This window comes from Dicentrarchus labrax, unplaced genomic scaffold (genome assembly GCF_905237075.1).
Source record: "Dicentrarchus labrax unplaced genomic scaffold, dlabrax2021, whole genome shotgun sequence".
NCBI classification, from domain to species: domain Eukaryota; kingdom Metazoa; phylum Chordata; class Actinopteri; family Moronidae; genus Dicentrarchus; species Dicentrarchus labrax.
Genome location: NW_026136705.1, coordinates 16,315,757 through 16,339,553, shown reverse-complemented (window position 1 = coordinate 16,339,553; position 23,797 = coordinate 16,315,757). Strand labels below are relative to the sequence as shown.

At 37.8% G+C, this 23,797-nt stretch overlaps 1 protein-coding gene across 7 annotated transcripts in view; it reads left to right on the top strand.

Annotated features, from left to right (window-relative positions):
* LOC127364044 (ryanodine receptor 1) overlaps nt 1-23,786 on the top strand; it is a 48,998-nt gene extending 25,212 nt beyond the window's left edge. The window contains exons 72-107 of one of the 7 annotated variants that reach the window (XM_051401139.1): nt 70-162; nt 663-677; nt 3,415-3,585; nt 3,737-3,796; nt 3,908-4,042; nt 4,720-4,832; nt 4,924-5,020; nt 5,107-5,216; nt 5,357-5,408; nt 5,506-5,598; nt 8,302-8,401; nt 8,507-8,586; nt 8,689-8,765; nt 8,854-8,927; nt 10,179-10,196; nt 12,023-12,103; nt 12,210-12,298; nt 12,734-12,862; nt 12,944-13,048; nt 17,115-17,196; nt 17,296-18,617; nt 18,811-18,893; nt 19,309-19,465; nt 19,556-19,642; nt 19,787-20,059; nt 20,164-20,294; nt 20,391-20,433; nt 20,514-20,647; nt 20,726-20,786; nt 20,884-21,030; nt 21,114-21,248; nt 21,342-21,498; nt 22,043-22,107; nt 22,188-22,288; nt 22,363-22,414; nt 22,512-23,786. In XM_051401139.1, coding sequence (XP_051257099.1) covers nt 70-162; nt 663-677; nt 3,415-3,585; nt 3,737-3,796; nt 3,908-4,042; nt 4,720-4,832; nt 4,924-5,020; nt 5,107-5,216; nt 5,357-5,408; nt 5,506-5,598; nt 8,302-8,401; nt 8,507-8,586; nt 8,689-8,765; nt 8,854-8,927; nt 10,179-10,196; nt 12,023-12,103; nt 12,210-12,298; nt 12,734-12,862; nt 12,944-13,048; nt 17,115-17,196; nt 17,296-18,617; nt 18,811-18,893; nt 19,309-19,465; nt 19,556-19,642; nt 19,787-20,059; nt 20,164-20,294; nt 20,391-20,433; nt 20,514-20,647; nt 20,726-20,786; nt 20,884-21,030; nt 21,114-21,248; nt 21,342-21,498; nt 22,043-22,107; nt 22,188-22,288; nt 22,363-22,414; nt 22,512-22,607 — 4,818 coding nt within the window. In that variant the 3' untranslated portion in view covers nt 22,608-23,786. The remainder of the gene's footprint in view (nt 1-69; nt 163-662; nt 678-3,414; nt 3,586-3,736; nt 3,797-3,907; nt 4,043-4,719; nt 4,833-4,923; nt 5,021-5,106; nt 5,217-5,356; nt 5,409-5,505; nt 5,599-8,301; nt 8,402-8,506; nt 8,587-8,688; nt 8,766-8,853; nt 8,928-10,178; nt 10,197-12,022; nt 12,104-12,209; nt 12,299-12,733; nt 12,863-12,943; nt 13,049-17,114; nt 17,197-17,295; nt 18,618-18,810; nt 18,894-19,308; nt 19,466-19,555; nt 19,643-19,786; nt 20,060-20,163; nt 20,295-20,390; nt 20,434-20,513; nt 20,648-20,725; nt 20,787-20,883; nt 21,031-21,113; nt 21,249-21,341; nt 21,499-22,042; nt 22,108-22,187; nt 22,289-22,362; nt 22,415-22,511) is intronic. The other 6 variants (XM_051401142.1, XM_051401140.1, XM_051401143.1 and 3 more) reach the window with 6 other exon arrangements.
* Nucleotides 23,787-23,797: the final 11 nt, after the last annotated feature.

Sequence of the window (23,797 nt, the reverse complement as noted above, 5' to 3'; positions counted from 1 at the left end):
GAACGCAGCCATTTCTTAGCAGCTCATTCATCCTTTACCATATGTTTCCTGTTTCTCTCTTTATTGTAGAACTTCAAGCGAGAGGAACAGAACTTTGTGGTGATGAATGAGATCAATAACATGTCATTCCTCACCGCTGACAGCAAGAGCAAAATGAGCAAGGTGAGTTAATGAAAGGCAGAGCCAGTGCTGCAGTGACGCTGGTAGTGTCAGATCTCAAATCAGGCATATTGAGCAACAGCTATATGTCTCCCTTTCTTTGTGCCCTTGTTTTTTTATCATGATTTTAAGATGTTGTTACTTTACCGACCATTTTCAGCCATCCAAATATAAATAGTAATTATTGAACTCTATAGTTTTGTATTGGCCTTAGGAAATTCAAAATATTGTATCATTGACTATAATCCATCAAAGCAATCTAAAACAGAAAGGCACTTAACCACCAGGTCAGTGCCTAAGTTTCTGGTAGTTTCTGATTTTGTGTATGTACTATTTTTTTATACTCTTGCTTACTGGGCTTGGTTAAACATAGCGAAGCCTGCTATACCTTTGGGAGGTTTGATTTTAATTCGCAAATTTGAGAACGATAGCAGCTGTGTTAACATTATTCTCTCTTTGGCTGTCCCTTGTCCTCTTCTTTTTGGTTGCGGCTGGGTTTCCAGGGCGGGGACTCAGAGGTTAGACTTTGTTCCTGCACGACCGCTGTGCTGATCGCATGGCACCTCACTTTGGGGGAGCTTTTCATCAACCTCTCCAGCACACTGGCACATCTGATCCACATACATTTAAAACCACACACTTGCACAAGCCTACTTACTCGCTCATGCACACAGACACACACAAACAGACATGTGCATTCCATTCATAGAGACACAACCCAAGACAACTAATTTGGTGCCAGTGACAAATGCTTTTTCTGTACATGCAGCTGTGTCTGCTTAGTCATGAATTCTTTGCAGTCTATCATGACAGGAACACAACTCAGTTGAGAATTTGTCATTGCTATAAATATATAGTTATTTATATTAATAGAATTTGAAAATCCTAGCCAGAAGTTTCTTCAAAGAAGCAACAGATGGAGTTTGGATCCCCTTACACCGCTATTAGCATTGCTATACCCCAGGGTACGAGCCTCTGCACTTGTGCACTGACACACAGTCTTAGATTGGATCGCTCCATGTCTTACATAAAACTACTGATTTATGCCTACATACTATAGACCTTAACTAGTGCAAACTTATACATAAGGACAAACTTTAATGCGTACGCACTAGAGAGAGACATTCACGTTATTCTCATAAAGGATCACTGGACAAAAGGGAAGGTCCCATCTGTGGGCCATCCCCGGTCCTGCCAGTGTGTGAGGGGGGGAGTCTGGAGGCGCTTGATGAAAGTACTCAGCTGTAGAGTTGGGCTCATGGCACTGGGCTTTACACCAAGCCCAAGGTGGTAGTGAGAGCACAGTGCCATCATCCTGTCACTGAGTTTGCTCTTTTTTGATCATAGTTGAGTTGGAGTCTTCTAGTATGTCTTTTGTTTCTTTTCATTGAAGGATGGTTGACCTGTAGTTTTTGTAATGCAGCTTTTTGCCTCTAGGGGATGATGTTAGTCTTCTCTGTGCTCTTTCTTCTCTCCTCCCTGGAAATATCATTTCACATCCTGGTTTCCTTTACACTCCCTAGTATTCACACTAACACAAGACTTGATGCTTAACATCACTGAAGCAGATTTCTTAAAAACATTTGTTGGGTTCCATCTTTAGATTTTGTGCTCAAAATGACCATGAACCTAACCAATACATTAATTCACTCTTATTATCTAAAGTATTCCCTGAAATGCTTTGCAGCCTGTTTCCTCTTAACTAGTCTTTCATAACACACTTGCATCTGGCACTGGACTGAAGCAGAAGCTGTACATCTGGCACTGTTTGTTATTTAACTTGAATAGGGGGGCGAAGGGCCTCTGGGGTTCACTTAATTGTACATGTCTGACAATGACACCCCATCAAACACCTATGATGAAAAGATTGCCATTAGATAGCCTGTATCCAGCCTCTTCTGTTCGTTTTTTCCATTTCAGCCTTAACATATGTGGCTGAATTGTCAGGTTGCAGACACTTGATGAACAGATGTACCGATAAAATCTAGCCATTATTTTCACAAGGCAAACACTGTAAACAACACCATAATAACTGACTGTGGATTTTGTAAAGGTCAGTGGACCATATTAGGTTAATCAGTAGTATCAATATCACTCATCAACACAGTCGCCAAATTGTGTGAGGTGGCTGTTACTGTGTGATGCTGATATCTACACTTCTATGGCTCAAATAGAAATACCATGTGACCTATTCATTGAGCATGCATTTAATAGACTAAACATTCATATGGCAAAATGCATTTATACTGTAAACTGTAAACTCTCATACATGTCAACATACATTCGCACATCTTGGAGGACTCCAGAAAGAGCAGATAACAGAAGGACTGAACTCTCACAGGAACAGAAAAAAAGAGTTCAGGAGCTGAGCACAGGGACATATCCCATAGATTTGTTTTACAGTAGTTGTGTGATCTTAACAGCCTGCTATTAATCGGTCTAATTTCAAGAGTTTTGTGTCAGTAACTTCGTCTAATATTTTAATCTTTCACCACTTCAGTTGTTCCAAAATGTAATTCACAATTAGAGAAAAAAACATTTGAGTTTATTTTAGCTATGTATCCTGTTCAAGGAATGCTGAATGGGTTGTCACTTGAATGAAATCTGTTTTCTGTTGCATGTTTTTAAAATGCAATTTCACTGATTTACTTTCTTATCCCATTCCTTTCAGCTTCCCTTTCCCAAAGCCAGCTATATCCCCACTTTGCCCTCACATTGTCACTACACCCTCTACTTACCAGTCTGAGCTCAGAGAAAGAATGTTTTTCATATTTGGGGAATAACAGGAATGTAGATATTTAAATGTAGGCACTTATGTTTTATTTACACGTAGCTGACAGTAACATGTTTAACAAGAATCCCCTGTGAATGTAGCTGGGTATAGCTACACAGAGAGATCTACTCATTACTAAAAGATAGGGTGATGTTCAGTAGTTATTATTAAAACAATCACCAAGGTTTGTCATGAATTCTAATTAATTCTGACTGTGTTGACAAACTCATGCTCATACTCATGTGATGTACAGTTGCATACTGTGTAGAATCAGTAGCATATTTACTCTTGTGGTGTTGCAGTCAGTCCTAGCATTATAGGAAAAAGTAGGTAATTACTAATGAGAGTTTATATCCATGAAAGTGACTGTCTGGCATTGAATCAAGGCTGTTTGATACAAAGCAGTGTTATCTGTGGTGTTATACCTCTGGCATTTTATGAGATACTGTGAATGCTTTTTGGTTTTTTGTCCCTTTTCTCAGAGTGGAGGCTCAGATACTGAACGTACCAAGAAGAAAAGACGGGGAGACCGTTATTCTGTGCAGACTTCACTTATTGTGGCTGCCTTGAAAAAGATGCTCCCTATAGGCCTCAACATGTGCTCTCCCGCTGATCAAGAGCTCATCAACTTGGCCAAGATCCGATACTCTTTGGTATTTTTTTTTTCTGACTTTGAATGAACTTGGTTACGGTAAACATCTGATACCTGATTTGTATCATGTTGAATATGTAGTATAGTAACCATTCCATAGCTATTCTCTATTCTTAGGAGGAAAATGATTGATAAAGCTTTTTACTTTACAGAGAGACACTGATGAAGAAGTAAGAGAGTTCCTGCAGAACAACCTTCATCTTCAGGGCAAGGTATAATTCCTGGATTGTTAGTCCAAGAGTGTTGTATTTGCCTCTAAGGAATCAGATTTTAATCTGTCACAATATATCTCAGAAAACTTTTTATCCCTGTGTTGTGGACAGGTGGACAACCCATCCATGCGTTGGCAGATGGCCCTGTACAAGGAAATGGCAGGGAAGGCTGAAGATGCTGATGCTCCCATGAAAGTTGTGAAGAGAGTGCAGGAGGTTTCTGCTGTCCTCTACCACCTTGAAGTTGTGAGTGGCCATACTCAACCACACTCACTGTAGTAGACACACACAGTTTCTCCAGCACAGAGAATGAGAAAATGACCACTGACAGAGATGGAAATAGCTTTGAAAAAAAGGATTGTACTTAACCAGTTGCGTACATGTTATTTGAATTAGATATAAACATTCTACTATAGTGTGTGAATAATAAATAAAAATAATAAACAAAGTGCTAAATATTTTTAACAACACAGCAATCATTCCTAAATTCCAGAAAATAATGCACAGCAGCTTTGAGGTCATAGAAGAACATGTCATGTTTTCAATAATTTTACAATCTGACTTTCGCCACCAACATACTACAGAAACAGCAGTACTAAGAGTAACTAATGACATCCTCAGGCAGGCTGACAATGGCAAACACTCTGCACTTTACTTTTTTTTATTTTACTTACTATTTAATTTTCTTAAAGAAACCTAAGAAATTAATGTTGTATAACCAATCCATGTTTTATCAGATAGCAGATAAAAACAGCAACAGCTTAATTTCAGGCGTTGCTGTCTTTTTTTAACTACAATATACTCCATATTCTTATCATGGGGTTAATATATAATATATAATAATATTTCCCTGGTGTATATAAAAAGTTACCATAGGAACTCTTTTGGCCACTTTCCAAGAATGTTTACCTTTTCTGGTATAGACGGAGCACCCATTTAAATCCAAGAAGATGGTGTGGCACAAACTGTTGTCCAAGCAGAGACGCAGGGCCGTGGTCGCTTGCTTTAGAATGACGCCGCTTTACAACATTCCAAGGTAAAAAACTGTGAGAACTGACATGTTACCACAACAGATGTTTGAAAATGCAAATACAAGCTGTTTTTTGTTGTATTTTTTTGCATTGCAGGCACAGAGCTTCAAACATGTTCCTTGAGGGATACAAACGCAACTGGCTGCACACTGAAGGATATTCATTTGAAGACAGGATGATAGATGACTTATCTGTGAGTGTCATCTCGCATCTGTTTCATCTGGAATTGTTTGTTTTTTGTGAACCATTGCTCAGTCTTCCTCTCCCTGTGCACTCCAGAAAGCAATGGAGCAAGAGGAAGGAGATGAAGAGGAGGAGAAAGAAACAAAGCCAGATCCCCTCCACCAGCTTATTCTGCATTTCAGTCGTACCGCTCTAACAGAAAAGAGGTTAGATAGGTTCTCGCTGATACAGCGAGACTGAAATGCAGAAATGTAGAACAAACACAGGGCTTTATTTATTCATTTAGATTTTATGTATTTTGTGTTATTCCTTGTTCACCAATTGTTTCCTCTTGTCCCCATTTCAGTAAACTTGATACAGATCATCTTTATATGGCATATGCCGACATTATGGCAAAGGTGAGTGATTGCAGAGGGGTTTGGCTATGAGTTGAGGTTTGATATATGCATAATAGAAACAAGCTTATTTTTTTATTTCCCCTCTCTATTTATTTAGAGTTGCCATATTGGTGAGGAAGAAGAAGGGGGAGAGGAAATGGTGGAAAATGCTGAGGATGAGATGCCCTTTGAGGTGCGACAGTCAGAACTGGTAATGGGCGGCGAGGGGCTGGGGACCAGGAACACAGTGGAGCGGTAGCTCTCAACGCATTGAGTGACCTCATCATCGGCACATTACTTCACAGCCACATCTCTCTCTTTCTTTGTTTTGTCTCATAACCTCTGTCTGTCTGTGTTCTGTCTCTTCTGTTTGTATGTTGTGCTTCATTCATTGTGTGTTGCTTGATTTAGAAACTCAAAGTTCCAATCCAGAGTTTTTTTTTATATCTCTATCTTTTCAAATACCACGACAACTTGAGACAAGAAAAAAAAACACTGCAATTATTTAAATGTACCATTTACTGTATCAAAAGATCTATTAGTCGTGTTTACACTTTTTTGTGCCATGAATCTGGATTGGGTCTAAATAGATTAAATTAACTGAATGTTATTTAACATCAATAATAATAATAATAATGATCAAAATAATATTTATAACAATACAGATATTTTACTTTTTAAAATAAGATATCAACTCGGCTTGATGGACAATGGAAACCACCTTGGATAAAGTTATGAAAAAATGAGAGTTAAAGTTTTTCCTGTTACACCACATAGCCCACTGCAACACTGCCCATTCATCTTGTTCTACTCCGTATAGCTCATAGAACTGGAGTGGACTGGCAGGGTTTTCTATACTATAACTTACTTTGAAAGGCAATGCCAGCTGCCACTGTGCAGTCCTTTACTACATTCCTTGTGTCAAGTTCACACAATGTAGTCATCGATACACCCAGTGCTGACTTCACTGTTCGAATCAACTGAAGGTGAACTATTAAAGTTCAAGATTTTTATTTGTTTGACTATAAACTTTTTTTCTTCTTTGTCAACATGTACTGTCGATTTAAACTACTAAAAGATATTTATGAACAAAAATGCTTTCAAAATGTGTGGGCTTATGTTAAACTGGGGAGTTAGACATACTACAAGACTGTACAAAAAGCCTGGAGATAAAATTGGATGTGTTGTTAAAGGCCATTGAAATTCTGTGTCTGTGAATTTGATCCAACACAAACAAACATCATTGACTAGTGATGTCATTCCTCCCAGTTTATATAGCTGTCCCATTTGTCTTTCTCTCTGTCTCTTTCGTCATCGTTCCATGTAATCCTTCTCACCCTCATAACACCAGTCTTAATTAACTGAATGTTACTGATCAATGTTCCCTTCCCCCACTCACATAGCATACTGACGGACTACAGTGAAAGCCAGTATAGAACATGCAATGTTAAAAGCTATATATTCATACACATAGTCATAGTTTTAAAAGTCAATTCACACACATCATATAGTGCATAGTTCATAATCAGCATTCATTAGATAGTCAGGGACTGCAGCGTAGCCTTGAGGTCCAACTGCACGACACATAGTGGGTAGAGCATGGCCAGGCATACGTGGGTGGGAGGGAGGGGGGGTTGGGCATGGGAAGGGAGGGAGGGGAGGCTAGGGGTGGCAGGGTGGGGGTTGTTTTAGGGTCAGGATGTGGGATGCTACAAGTTGATTTGTGATGTGGCTGAACAGAGGAATGTCAGTTTGTCCTCTGGATTCAGAGATATTCATTTGATTGCCATTTTCTTTCCATAAATGGCATTTCATTTCCCAATTGGCTCACCGCTGAAAATTTCTACTTGGTACAAGTAGAAATTTACTTTGCATGAATATTTCGAACCATTTCTTAAAACAAAGGCACAATACTATAAAATGCCAAAGAAATATCTCTGATACAGAGGGATCACAGCTCGTGTCCAAAGTATGTTATTTGCAGGGCTACTGCAATAAAGACTCTTTGGTAAGCTGTATGGCTAAAATGCTAAGCCAATGGGGCTGTTTCCTGTAGTCTAACGCTTGCTCCAGCCAGCAAACGTGAGGAAGTAGTGTAACAACTCCATGACTAATACAGTGGGGTGACAGAATGTGTGAAAGTGTCAAACAGGTACTTTAAATGGACAGTAACAACCCATAATGCAAATGAAGCGAGTGAATATTTTGATTTAAGGAAAAAGCATGACATGACATTGATTTTATTAATATGTAATTCCCAGAACCTTAGTTCCATGATGACCTGTGGTAAGTTGATTAGACAGTAATAAGGTAAACAGTTAGGGACTTGAGTGAAAGGTGAGTGAATGTGAGTTGACATTGAAAGAATTTGAATAGATAGAATGGACAACTTTTTAATGAACAACACCTGCAGCCAGTTGCACCAGCTGTTTGTAATTTCAAAGTTAGATGATTTCTAACAGAAGTGTTTACAAATGGAGTTTTGTGCATGAATAAAAAGCAAGTTGCACCACACAGTTTAGTCCTTGTGTAGAGATAAGTTGTTACTAAATATTATATTATACACCCAGTAACTGGCAGTTGTAACTGTTGTGTACCAACTGACTAAACTTTCAAAAATCTAATATATGACCTTTTTATAGTGAAGAGTGAAATATATAATAATGACAACACCTATATATTGACATATCATAAATAAATTAAAATAAATCTTGAAAATTCTGCCCTACATTAAAATAACAGACTGAACAGAAGGACATAGTAATGGATTGGTGCAACCCAGTCCTGGTGTATTGGAAACTGCCACTGAATATTTCAACAAATACCTGACCTGAAAGAGTCCACTCTATCTATTTAAATTCTCTGTGATAAATACAACAGCAGCATATGCTCATAATGTTTGTGTCCACCGCAGGAAAAAGAAATGGAGAAACAAAGGCTGTTGTACCAGCAGTCCAGACTTCATAATCGTGGTGCTGCTGAGATGGTCCTACAAATGATCAGTGCCTGCAAAGGTAGTCTTGCTTGATCTTTAGTTTTCCATTCTTGCCTGCAAACCTGCCTGCATAGTTATTCAGTTTACCCCTGCCAAGTTTATGACTATGTCTTTTTTAATGTAGGTGAGACCGGCCCTATGGTGACTACAACCCTCAAGCTGGGTATCTCTATCCTTAATGGCGGAAACAGTGAGGTTCAACGGGTATGTGTTCTCAAAACAAATCCTTTTAGGTTATGTCATTTTGAATTTGACGTTGGCTTTAGAGGAGCACTTTTTATGGATTACCCCCTCTTTTTTTGACAGAAAATGCTGGAGTACTTGAAGGATAAGAAGGATGTAGGCTTCTTTTTGAGTGTCCAGGCACTGATGCAGACATGCTGGTCAGTTTTCAACAACAATCTTTAACTTTTGAATTGTAAAGTAACTAATGTGTCTAAAAATGGGTTTACGTTTATGTTTATGCTGCAGTGTCCTGGATCTGAATGCCTTTGAGAGGCAGAACAAGGCAGAGGGGCTGGGCATGGTTTCAGAGGAGGGCACTAGTAAGTCTCCCTACTCTTACAGCGGGCAAAACATCACACCACAGACATTGATGTTTAATTTAATTTGAGGGCACAGATTACATTATTGATTACACTTACCTTACCCATTTCATTAAACAATAATGTACACAATCACCACCGATGGGGTACAAGTGAAAATGCCACACATTATGTCTGCATGAGGAATCAAATGCATATACCGTACAGTGCTTTGCTGTTCCTTGTATGCCACAACAACAAAGTAAACACATTAAAAGCACATTCAATTCACAAATAGGTGAATACCAAATTATGCCATTGTCCCACAACTTTCCACTCAGCAACAGACTCAGAACAACATTTACTAAGCCTACATGGACTATACCCCTAAATTATTTAAGCAGATGTAATAATTGTATTTCCTAATTTCTTGTCACTTAGCACTATAACATTTGCTGATGTATGATTGGCACTTGTGCGCAGCAAGTACGCCAAAATAAGCTGATAAAAATCAAAATCATGCTTATTTGATATGGTTGAAGAATAGTTTCTTCATTTGCAAGAGATATGTGTGTCTTCACTTGACTTGAAAACTGTGTATGTCCAAAAACAAACAAACAAAGTTTATTCTGTGCATTGTAGATTAACACAAAAACACAAGGGATTTCATATTTTTGAGCAACATCATATGCTTTTTGAAGAGATTATTATGAAGTAGACAACTCTGAGAGAATATGCTGATCAAGTGATGTTTTTGTTAGTGACTGTAAATAAGGTATTTGCCTCATCACCATTAACACAGAAAAAAAATGAATCAGTCAAAATAAGACATGAATTAATAGATACTTTTAAGACCTTCTGAGCATCTATTAATTCATCTTCCATCTGCAACATTTGCTGTACAAACTTGAATTAAATCGAATGATTAGATACCTAACATTAAATATTATTAACACTTGATAACTGTTAAAGGATTCAACTTAAGGATTTCATTTAACTTGAGTCAGTTTACTGTTCTTTTCTTTTTTTTTTCCACTTAGTATGTCCAGTAGTTTGACTTGTTGATTGGGCTTCACCTACTCTTTTACCAACTTTTGTCATCTAATTCTGGAGGTTTCATTTGAAATTCTACCTGAATGAATTTGCCATGGAATGTTGTTAATCTCCCCCTCCTCATCTCTTAGTCCTCTACTGTTGTCAACACACTGATCCTCTCTCCCTTCCTCACGATCACTGCCACCTCTCCCTTGTCCCTCCTTTCATGGTCCTCAGACTTGAACCTAGATCGGGGTAAATCATGTTTCTGCCCATCTGCCTCTCTTATTCCTCTCTCTCTACCCTGTCCCTCTTGCTCCATCACTTCATTTTCTAACACTGAAGCTCCACCAAGAGAGGATTGGATGCCTCTGTCCATCTTTCATGTTCATAGCTCGTGCCCCTTCTCACATTTCTTGTTCATTTCCAAAGCAATGAATGGAATCTGGTCTTTTCTGCTCATGAAAAACTACTAAAATTGTGGGTGAAACCTTGATGAAAATTGTTTGTTAGAGTATGTACCCTGTGCAAGAGTGATGGAAGTCTTCATTTCAACATTAATAACTTATTTAAATTTTTCAGTCGCATCATTTATAGAGAAGCTGTTCTTATTTTGAAATATGGCTACAAACACTGTTGTAACGTAGTCAGTCTTAATGACCAATGTGCATGAAGCTTGCAAAGAAATGGCACACACAGATCTATCGGAATATTATTTTGAACGCTATTTAAACACAAATATTGAAAAAGAAAAGTCTGGTAGATTAGCCTACACCAAATTTTTAATTTAATAATTTAAAGGACCAGTGTTTAAGATTTAGTGGTATCTAGTGGTGAAGTTGCAGATTGCAACCGACTGAATACTACTCGCCTTCCAAGTGTGTAGGAGAAACTACGATGGCCACAAAAACAACATGGTGGTCTCATTCTGTGATAACAAAAACATGATCCTTATTTTTAGGTGATCATATACTAATGAACACATACTTATTATATTACATTTTTGCCAATAGAGCCTCCTAAATGTTACACACTGGACCTTTAAGAGATTAAGTTCAAGCCATGAAACCGTTTAATATGAAAGATTAAACATTTCCATGGTACATCCAAGTGCAAGTCTGTTGGAAGTCATTAGATGGAGAATGTGCAGTCCCTTCCTCTGCTATCATACACCGATCAGCCATAACATCAGGGTGCCCAGGTGGCCTTTTTGTTATGTCTGATCGGTGTATATCGTTGCTCTGGATTCCCTTCAACATTTTGATGGACAATGCCCCAATCTCTCTGACATTTAACTCTGCTGCATTAGAGCAAAGTTAGTGTGTGCTGCATGATTCTGTGTCTGTGTGTCTGTGTGTGTTCATTATGGGCCAGTGGTGGACTGGGATTTTAAGAAGGCATATACAGTATACAGACCAGTGACGTTACATACAGGATGATACACACCTAAACACCCTGATCATCCCTTATCTGCTATTTTTATTTATTTTTTACATAATTAAAAGTTTTTTTTAAATAGCAAGTTGATTAACAGCCCATCAGTAAACTCACCAGTTCACCCCTGAGTACTGCAATATTTTAACTTGAATGCAGTTTTTCTATCTGTACAACAGTGCATTATTATTGTCTGCTTAGTTTTTAAATGTCGTTAATGTCACTGTATGTCTGATGTGTTTTCTGTGTTTACTCTTTATCACTGGAACTTGTTTTTATGTTAACTGTGTGCATGTGATGCATGTATGTTGTTTGACATTTGATGGTATGTCAGACCATTGTCAGACCCCAGTCATTTGTATTTGTTCCATTAATATTATTTATAATATTGTGTATTTATTTTTAGTTTATTGTAAAACAAAAACCAAAAAAGCAACAGTGGGTCAGAGGTGGTTATTGCAGTGTCTGTTACTAAAATCTATTGAGAGATGAAGGTGAGTTGAGCAATTAATTTTATTCTCATGCTGATTATACTCAGGCAAACTGTTTCAGTAATTACCAGTAAGACATTTTACCATCATATTTAGCGTTATCTCATCTGAATTTAGGGTGTAATTTAACATTCTCGTTGGTTTCATTTTTTTTAGATGAGAAAGTGATGGCAGATGATGAGTTCACCTGTGACCTCTTCCGTTTCTTGCAGCTGCTTTGTGAGGGTCATAATAACGGTGAGAATGTTTTAAATGCGAGTAAAATTCAACTGAAACCAAGTTATGAATTTCATTGAAATGTAAAATGTTACTATTTTTCAAAATGATCCCTATTTTGCTGCAGATTTTCAGAACTACTTGCGGACACAAACAGGCAGCACAACTACCATCAACGTCATCATCTGTACCGTAGATTATCTCCTCAGACTCCAGGTGCAAACCTTAGTTCAGCCTAAAGATGGTGCAGTTAATAACGATTAAAATCAAAGTTTGAAAGGCCATATTGGGGATTATATTGTCACAAAATCTACACGTGCTATGGGGGATGTGGTATTGAACGTGTAGCTGGTTGGATTGGTACAAAATTGGATTGGTACACATCCAATTTTGCTATACAACTTTGCCTTCAATCATGGATTTTCAGTCATTTTATAGCTCCAAAGGCTTTTCATTTGGTAGCTCAGATAATCAAGAAAGTCAGATGACCGGGACACTGTAAGTACTTTGTATGTAGTATTTTAAAAATAGTATTTTAAAATAAGAAGGGATTTATATACAAAGACATTTTTTTTTCTTTTACCCTGATAAAAAAAATCTTACTTCTATGGTATAAGAATACTGTACTTACATCTCTTTTTTTCAATGAAGGAGTCTATCAGTGACTTCTACTGGTATTACTCTGGCAAGGATATCATTGATGACCCCGGCAAAAAGAATTTCTCCAAAGCCATGACAGTGGCAAAACAGATTTTCAACAGTCTAACTGAATACATTCAGGTAAAAGCTGAACAAATCAGGCATTTACACTTGCTGGTTTGATTGTTTATTATGTGCGTAACACACAGTTTCTCTCTTTAGGGCCCATGTACCGGCAACCAGCAGTCCCTGGCCCACAGCAGGCTGTGGGATGCTATTGTCGGATTCCTTCATGTCTTTGCCCACATGATGATGAAGCTGGCACAGGTACGCACATATCATTCAATTAATTATACTTCCTAAATGAAAAATATTATATAATATCTTTAAACATGTCAAATGAAGGAAACTTAGTGTTGCCTTTCTGTATCTTCATGTGTGGACTGAGATCACTAAACTCAAATCTACACTTACACGATCAGTATTGACAGAATAAATCTGTTCTACAACTTTGATCTCATGACATATTTTATTTTAAGGGATGTTCACCATTGCAGCTTATTTTCTGTTTCATTTTGGCTCTCTGTTGTTATCATGAGTCTCAAAAGTAAGGGTCAACATTGCACTTATTGTGCACGCCATCATTACCAAGCCTTCGGGAATGTCTTTCTGTGGATTTTTGGTAGAGTTTACCTCTACTGGGTACATACAGTATACTGTACATATAACAGTATAAACAACTCCTTACATGTGCATGAAAAGGACTATGTTGTTACAAGCCTAATAGTAAACATGCTTGCAAACTTTTGTTTAATAGGTGGCCAGTATACACTGCATACAGTACGCCTGAATATTACATGTAGAGACCAAAGTCACTTTGGATTTCTTGAGTATTTCAACCATTTATTTGTACCTACACAGTGGGGTGGTTTGAAAGTGGTTCTTCACATTCACTTTAAATCTGAAAGGATATGTCACAGTAGGAAATGCACAGGTGTAAATAATAACATTAATGATAAATTACATTTAGCTGCTTGAGTCTCAGGGTCATGGTATTGTTCACACTGCTGTGGCTTACTGGGACACACTGGGAATAGCACAGAGTCATCTTTAATGTTATAGTAACTCCTGTGCTTTTCCTTCTTCGACAAATCAAAATGTCTGCTCTAAAAAAAGGTTTTAATATCCACTTAATGTAATACACATAAAACACATAAATATAACACACTTAGTACCCCAACCTGACCAAAAGTGTGGGATCACATTGATTTCAGACTATCTTGTACAACTTTATTGCTACAAATGAAAGGTCAAAATACTTTGAGGGAAATCACATAACTTTTCCACTCTATACAGTGCAGTCATCCTCTGTGGATGACTGAGGCTAATGGCAACTTTATTATTCGCACAATGTTTTGCATGCATAACCCTTTAATCATACATTCAAGTTAAGAGCCGAGCCATACTTCATCCATACGTTCCCAGCTCAGCATACGCTTAACACATATGGTGCACCTAACACAAAATTACTTTCCTGTGTGCTGTTCTGCTTTACAGTCATTGTGTTTGAGGTACTATGGTAAACCAGTGAACAGGGGATTTTAAATGTGCAATTCCAAAAAAAAAACATTAACCATAGTAGAGTATGTTAACGATGTGATGTATGTATTATTTAGTGTGGAAATCTATACTAGCCCAAACATTGTTTTACTGTCGAACAAAATATTTTTTTTGTCATACAAAAGAGTATTTGAAAATGTAATACTGTTTTTAACTGTTTGACAACTGAATAATTGATTTATTATTTAAACTGTCTTCCACATGGTCAATGCAGGGTAAAGTATGTATCCATTTTATTTATCTATTGATGTGATATTGTGTTTACTAGTTTGTAATTTATTCAATGTTGGTTTCCCTTATCAGGTTGTTTTATATCCACCTGTTTTTAAAGATGAAATAAGAACACTTAATTAGAAATGTCTTAATTAGGGGTTTGGTTATTATGGAAGCTCTAAAATGCCTAAATTTAAACAAACCAAACAAAGAAATAAAGTTAAATACAATATAAATTGTTAATTGGAATACCTTTTTATGTATGCATTAATGTTTCATAATTAAATGAGAAACAAATGTAAAAGATGATTATTTACATTTTTCCACTGTGACATGACTTTTCCATGCCATATTTAACTCAAATTACAACACAGAAAACAAAGTGAGAAGGTGTATTATATTTCAGGGTTGCCAAGCAGAGGGTAACTTAAACTTGACAATACTAAATACAAACCACTCTCATTAGTTTTCATGAGGAGATGCAAGGGAGCTTCTTCTTTTTAGTAATGTCACAGTCAATATAATCAGTTAGTAACACATACAAAGCTACATAACTGTCTTTTAATGAAGGTTTTTCATTTAACTGTGACACACTAAATGCATACATAAAAACAAAATATTATTATAAAATAACAATGTGTATTTCACTTTATTTCCTTGATTGATTTATTTTAATTTAGGCACTTTAAATCTTCCACAGTAAATAGGACTTACTTTTTAATGCTGAGATCAATGTCTCTCCAAACTAAACACAAGGTAGAAGATGAGTTTTAAAACTCAGATTCTTCAGCGCCTTGTTGAGTCATTGTGAACCACAAGTTTTTCAACTCATATGATCAAATACACACTTCAGAAAATACTAATATTTGTGAGAGATCTTGCTGAGAGGCCCACGTTAGCTACATTAGATCATTTTTGAAAAGCATTAAGAAACTTGTGTCTATGCTTTTATTTTTTGCATTAAGTAAAAACATAATGCAATAACTTACTCTCAAATATAATCTGAAAATGTTATATACCACACAGGTCATTAAACCACATATATGATTTTTGAAATGTTTTTTTTTTTTCAATATAACCACCAATTGACAGCTATTTAAGGAGTATAAAACTAAAGGTCTTTTTAAAAAGATAGTAAACATCTACGTGTGTCTCATAAATCAGACACAAAATAATGTATTCTGTGAGAATGAAACCTCTATTACTCTGTAATTACTCATAACTGTCAGTACATTTCAAGGCACGCCAAATTACTGTATAATTCTGGTGCAAATGGTGAGGTCATTATTCAAGAAAATACACACAAACAGATCAATAATATGAAAGTACATTATTATCTGGTCAGTGCGTCTTTTTCTAAACACTTGAATTAAATATTGAGGCACGCCTGCTTATGCATATGGGACCATACTAGGCTACAGGAATAACTGAATATATTATTTATATAATTTAATATTCTCCCTACTCCAAAGCCTAATATGTACAGCACCAGACATTATTATACAACAATATTATAATTACCAATAAACATTGTTTTTTTCTGAATCAGTTCATTCACAATAAAGAAGCAGGTGACTACAAAACTTCCTGAGAGAGGGACCGACTTTTAACTTCCACTGTTGGAGTATAAACATGAGATTATCTGGTGTTGGAATATACGTTTTAATGTGATATCCACTTTGTGTGCACACATTTAACATGGGCTACAATTCAGTTGCCATTTTCATTCACTAATAAATTAACCTTATGGAATATGCCTTTTATTTGTGTTGTGTTGCTTTGTGGCTTCTGTGTTGCTTTTATTATAACACTATTTAAGCATTAATATAACATTTGTATATAATATAACATTAGTCTTATTTGTAGTATTATTAGGTTGTCCTAACACAAACCATAAAGACAGTAAGATCGGGCCATCAAAAAGTATTCCGATCTTTATTTTTAACTGGCTACTATATCTACTGAGTTCCGGTTTCTCTAGATGAAGGAATAATTAATTGAATAATGAATTAGCAGGTGGTGCAACGTTTGTTTGCAGTGAAACGTGTAGACTTTTTCATTGCGCAGGCATTGCAGATGGAACCTTTATTGATGGGTCGTTAAATACTAAGCTGTTCATTTTGTGTCACAAAAGCTTCAGCTATTGAATCTAATGTGCACTGTCATGAGGATTTAATCATTGTTCAGATAGGAAAAGACATTTCCAAAGACATGGTTCCGTTTACATTTTCACATTCAATATTTTCCTAAACCATTTTTATAAAGTCTCTCAGCATGAGGGTTTGGTTATTTAACTTCTTTTTGCAGCACCTTCTTTGTTGTGAATGTGACTGTATGCAACACAGTGTTTTGAATGCACACCTCATATCATAACAAGTATTTGTAAAAGTATATGTTAAAATAATTTTGTGTGATAATTGTTGACACTTTTGACTTGTGTTTTCCTCTTCACCGGTGACTATTGCATCTCTATAAGTCTATGTAAACCCCTAATATTTTTAAATGATATAAGACCTGTTGTCATTACTGTAAGATCTTGTGCATCTTTTTATGGTCACAGGACTCCAGCCAGATTGGTCTGCTGAAGGAGCTTCTTGACCTACAGAAAGACATGGTTGTTATGTTGCTCTCACTATTAGAGGGTAAAGGTTTCTGTCTGTTGTTCAGTTTTCAACAGTTTTCATATTTTCCTGTCTTGTCCTTTTTAAACATCTGCTTGTATTTTACTCTGTATCATACAGGAAACGTGGTAAACGGTACAATTGCCCGCCAGATGGTAGATATGTTGGTAGAGTCCTCCAGCAACGTAGAAATGATCCTCAAGTTCTTTGACATGTTCCTCAAACTGAAAGACATTGTGGCTTCGGATGCTTTCCGGGATTACGTCACAGATCCTCGAGGGCTGATCTCCAAGAAGGACTTCCAGAAGGCCATGGACAGTCAGAAACAGTACTCCCCCTCTGAGATCCAGTTTCTTTTGTCCTGCTCAGAAGCAGATGAGAATGACATGATCCACTATGAGGAGTTTGCTAATCGCTTCCAGGAACCTGCCAAGGACATCGGATTCAACATCGCAGTGCTGCTAACCAACCTGTCTGAGCACGTCCCCCATGACGCCAGGCTAAAGAACTTCATAGAACAAGCAGATAGTGTGCTGAACTACTTCCGCCCCTTCCTTGGCCGCATTGAAATAATGGGCGCCAGCAGAAAGATTGAGCGCATCTACTTTGAAATCAGTGAAGTAAACCGCAGACAGTGGGAGATGCCCCAGGTCAGAGAGTCCAAACGACAGTTTATCTTTGATGTTGTCAACGAGGGTGGTGAATCAGAGAAGATGGAAATGTTTGTCAACTTCTGTGAGGACACCATCTTTGAGATGAATATAGCCTCGCAAATTTCAGAGCAGGAGGAGGAGGAAAGGGGAGAAGAAGATGATGAAGGAGATGAAGTGGGAGGTGAGGGTGGAGCAGTAGGGGAAGCAAGTGGAGGAGGTGATGAGGAAAGCAACGGAGAGGAAGGGCAGCCTGAATCAAGCTCTGCCTTTGTAGACTTCATAAACAGCATAATAGGCTTCTTCAGCATTTTCACCTTCCGTAACCTCCGCAGACAATATCGCAGAGTGAGAAAGATGACCATCAAGGAGATTGTAGTGGCTCTGTCCACTTTTTTCTGGACCATCCTGATGAGTATACTACACTTGATTTACAATGTGTGCAAAGGCTTCTTTATGATCATCTGGCAGACACTCTTTGGAGGTGGCTTAGTGGAGGGAGCTAAAAATATCACTGTGACTGAGATTCTAGCCAGCATGCCAGATCCTACGCAGGACGATGTGCACGGTGATGGACCAGGGGAGCCAAGGACAGGGGAAGAACAAGACACTGGAGGTGTAACGGACACTGGGGAGACAGGGAGTGGAGAGGAGGAAGAGGAGGATACACAGGAAAAAGAAGGTGGGAGGATACCTGGTATTGATGCTCCAGGTGGACTGGGAGACATGGGTGTAGAGACACCAGTTGAACCTCCCACTCCTGAAGGAACTCCCATAACGAAGAGGAAAATGGTGAGAAAAATTTAATAAAATATGATCTAATTCACCGGGTGGTTATCAATCCAGTTCCTCAGTGGTTTGCAATCAGGTTTTTTTGATAGACATCTGACAAACATTGACAGAAAAAAAAAAAAATATTTGTACAGTGTATTTGTAAACAAGAAGGTTTGGAGCTATTGTGACTGTTGTTTTTGTTTTGTTACAGCCAGCCGAAGAGGCCGATGCTAGCCAGAAACCACCTGAACCTGTTCCGGTAGAAGAACCTGCTCCAGAGCCTGAAAAGGCTGAGTAAGAGCCTCGGGTTGTTTTCTTGTCTTTGCTAATTTGCTCTTAGCATTCCTTCTCTCTGTCATGGTTCTGTATAGCAGACTAGACTTTTTAGCAGTACAGTACATAAGAATATTTTACTCAGTTTAGGATGGTTTGATGTTGTTGTGTTCTGAATTCATAGCCTTAGTACATGCCTTGGATTCATTGTTTGTGCTAAATGCCAAAATACTGCACCATCGACATTACTACCTACTATACCTACAATATACTACATAGTATGTATGTATGTGGGGAGGAGAGACATAGACAGACGGATGGAAAATACAAAGGGTTTCACATCTGTAGCAGTGACAGGGCTAGTGCATCATGATTTGATTTATATGTTGATGAAATGCAGAAATAAAACAATAACTGTACTGTGTTTGGCTGTCAGTGTTGAAACCGGAGAGAAAGCAGAGAAAGAATCCCCGAGCAAAGAGGAAGAACAGCCAAAAGCGCCGAAGAAATCTGCGAAAAAGAAAGAGAAGCCCAAAAGGGAAGGAGGTTTCAATATCTGGACTGAGCTGGAAACCCAACGAAATAAATTTATGGTGACACATTTGCCAGTATTTGTTTCAGAACTGATTGCTGGCATTATTTCCATGTCGCTCTTCACCTAAAAATATTCCTCTCTTTTGTAGAACTACCTGTCCAGAAACTTCTACAACCTGCGTTTCTTGGCTCTATTCCTCGCATTTGCCCTGAACTTCATTCTGCTGTTCTACAAGGTAAAAAGGTTATTTTGTATTGCACTTGAATACTCAGGTTACATTCTCATATCAAAAGAAATACACTATAATCACATTTTGTACTTAATTATGTTGTTCAGTGTATCAAGCTGTCTTGTCTTTGCATTGTTTTGTTCTGTTTAGGTGTCTGACACACCCCCTGAGGGCGAAGAGATGGAAGGATCTGGACTGTCGGAGGGCAGTGGGCTGTTCGAAGGCTCTGGGTTGTTTGAAGGCTCGGGGGTAGAGGCTGAGGGATCTGGAATGGGTGAAGGAGGAGATGAGGATGAGGAAGACGTCCCAATTTATTTCTATTTAGAGGAGAGCACCGGCTACATGCAGCCCACACTGGCCTTCATTGCCGCCCTGCACACAGTCATATCATTCATCTGTATCATCGGCTACAACTGCCTCAAGGTACGATGGGCACAAACTGTGAACCGTGCTCTGTCTTATAACAGAAACTTATTCCAAAATCTTGCATACCTCGGTTAAACGGCATTTAAAATTGTTTTTGTCAGATTCCACTGGTGATCTTCAAAAGGGAGAAAGAACTTGCAAGAAAGCTGGAGTTTGACGGCCTTTACATCACTGAGCAGCCTGAGGATGATGACATAAAGGGCCAATGGGACCGACTGGTCCTAAATACACCGTACGTGGATAAAGAAACAATTTCAAACTAGTTCAAATACCAACAGATTTTCTTTCTTAATTGAAATAATAAATGATGACCCTTTTTCCCCCACAGCTCCTTCCCAAACAACTACTGGGATAAATTTGTCAAACGAAAGGTGAGTTGAGTTTGATTTTGGTTGTTTTAAAATGATCTGTGTAGAGCAGGTTTAATGTTTAATGTAATGTCTGTGTCCAGGTTCTGGATAAGTACGGAGACATCTATGGCAGAGAAAGAATTGCTGAACTCCTGGGTGTCGATTTGGCCTCCCTGGACGTGAGTCAACAACACGAGAAGAAACAGGAGGAACCAGACAACTCTGTGTTTGCATGGTATAGTACACATTTGAATAACAAAGATTACATTTTGTTCATTTTAAATGGATATCAACCAATATTGTATCGTTTTAGGATCACCTCCATTGACATCAAGTACCAGATTTGGAAATTTGGCGTTGTGTTCACAGACGGTGTAAGCAAACACTACATTATACAGTATTATACTATACTATGTGAGCACAATGTTAATTTTAGGAACTAAAATAACCTTCTTTGTTATCTTTTTGTAGACCTTCCTGTATCTCTGTTGGTACACGATAATGTCTTTGCTTGGGCATTACAACAACTTCTTCTTCGCCTGCCACTTGCTGGATATTGCCATGGGTGTTAAGACTCTGCGCACTATCCTGTCCTCAGTCACGCACAACGGCAAACAGGCAAGGGCATAAAGAAAACTAAACAGAGTTCATTTGCCGTCAGTTTGAATGTACTAACTCTGGCACCTTTTTGTCTCTGCTAGCTCATGATGACAGTGGGCTTGTTGGCTGTGGTGGTGTACCTTTACACCGTGGTTGCCTTCAATTTCTTCCGCAAATTTTACAACAAGAGTGAGGATGAAGATGAACCAGATATGAAATGTGATGACATGATGACTGTAAGTCACCGTTGATCTAAAAAATATTAATAATAATAATACATTCATGTCCGCACCACTTCCCAAATGATGTGTGTTTTCTTTACTTCACAGTGTTACCTGTTCCACATGTATGTGGGCGTGCGTGCTGGTGGTGGCATTGGAGATGAGATTGAGGACCCTGCTGGAGATGAATACGAGCTTTATCGAGTGGTTTTTGATATAACATTCTTCTTCTTCGTCATTGTCATTCTGCTGGCCATTATTCAGGGTAAAGACAATGCTGGCCTGGGAGACAATTTTAAAATTTTACATTTTTTGGAGACTTACTTAAAAACTGTTGGGATTTCAAGGCCCTGTTCACACCTGGCAGTAACGTGCAACTTGGATGATCTGATCACAAGTGGACAGCTCCGAGTACATCAAGTGAATTATTTAGTTTCTGTTGTACAGACTCAAATGAAAATGCGTGTTTTGTGTGTATTCCATCCATGAGAATCAATTTTGCCTGTTGCTGTGTCATGTTTCTTTAATATGACGATGTTGGCTCGTGATTTAATACGTACTTCCGCTAAACGCAAAAGACATCAGTTCAGTAAGAGGTCCTTTAGTTTGGCCAATGTGACACACCGCTAAAAGAATGTTGCCATATGCGGCACCACCTCTGAATGTGATCTGAGCGATAGGATCTCAGTGCGTAGAGCTGTCCACTTGAGATCGGATCGCCCAAAATGCATGTTAATGCCAGGTGTAAATGGAGTGTCAGGTATATTTGACAGATTTTATAAACGCCTCTAATCATAACATTACTGTAGGTCTGATCATTGATGCCTTTGGAGAACTCAGAGACCAACAAGAGCAGGTCAAGGAAGACATGGAGGTACCGTATAATACTTTAACTTGTACCTACTGTCACTTATTCACAATGTGGCTTTAATCCACATCACTGTTTTTGTGCAGACAAAATGCTTCATATGTGGCATTGGAAGTGACTACTTTGATACAACACCGCACGGCTTTGAGACCCACACTTTAGATGAACACAACCTGGCCAACTACATGTGAGTGTACCTCCTCTGTGTTGCAGTGTGTGCATGTAGAAATGAAAAAATATTAACATGCGAGTCTCTTTCAGGTTCTTCTTAATGTACCTCATCAACAAGGATGAAACAGAGCACACTGGACAGGTCCGTCTGATTTGTTTTATTACAATTTTTACATAAAGTCAGCTCCCATCAGTTTCTTGTCTCATGCTGTGTCCTCCTTTGAATTCTTCTGTTTTAGGAGTCGTACGTGTGGAAGATGTACCAGGAGCGCTGCTGGGACTTCTACCCTGCTGGTGACTGTTTCAGAAAGCAATATGAGGATCAACTTTCCTAGCCAACAAAAACCTTTACACACATGGAGTGAAAATGACAACTATTGAACTACCCGTGTTCATCATTTACTGACAAAACTCACCACAGATTGATTTTGTCATGAAAAATGCTAAATCATTTTCTTGGAACGATTGGAACAGCATGAACATTACAAGAACCTTTTTACTACAAAAATGTTAGCAGATAGCGAACAACTGCCAGTAAAGAAAGATACTTTTTATATGCAAATGGGATTCACACAAGTTTTAAGTGCAGTCATTTATTTAATCATATGAATACATTTGTTTTAATTTGTTGTCCGTTGACGAGGAGAGGTTAAAACCACTGTTTATGTGACAATGTGATAAAGTGCCTTAGCAGTAACACAAGTTGCATCAACTAGCACATAACAGAGTGTAGTTGCTATAAAGTTAGCTTCACACTTCTGTAATCAATAGTTTTATTCAAATTCATTATATATTTCCTTTGTGATTAATTTCTCACTTTCAGTTTAACGTATTCATATGTCTCACTGAGTGTTTTTTTTTTTTTTAGTTTTCTTCAGATACTGTAGCTTAGATGTTTGAATTTAAGTTATTTTATTTATTTTTCAAGACAACTTAAAGTCTGTGATGATGAATAAATTCTGTGTAAGAAAACGCTTCATTGTAATGTGAAATTGATTTGATCTTGACCTCAAACTGTATGTATAATGTAAAAGTTATGTAATAGTTATAACTGTCCTGTCCGTGAATGCTTAAATGTTGGTCCTAACCTGCTTCGTTTACAGTATAGATTCAGTTATTGTTCAATGAATGATTTTTTTTAACTTTAGATCAGTCTGCACCTTTGCAAAGTCAGTATCATAATTGAATATCTTTTTTTCTCTTCAAGTTAAGTATTTAACAATAAATGTTCGTGTTAATGTTACTCAATGTTGTAGTCGGACCAGATAAGCCAGTCTTTTCATGATGGCTGTGGAACTGTTGGAAGGTAAAAAGGGTGCATTTCTGGGCCACAATGATGGTTATGGTTATTATCATTCACACTGAGGGAGTCATTACATTTACTAGCTGAAGTACTGTAGTTGTTTTCTCTACCACTTTAATGAGCCCAAGAGATTTAGTGAAACTGATATCACTTTTAATTCTGTTTATGTAAAACTGAACTGATATTAAAGATGAATAATGCTGACACACTACAGCAGTGTGT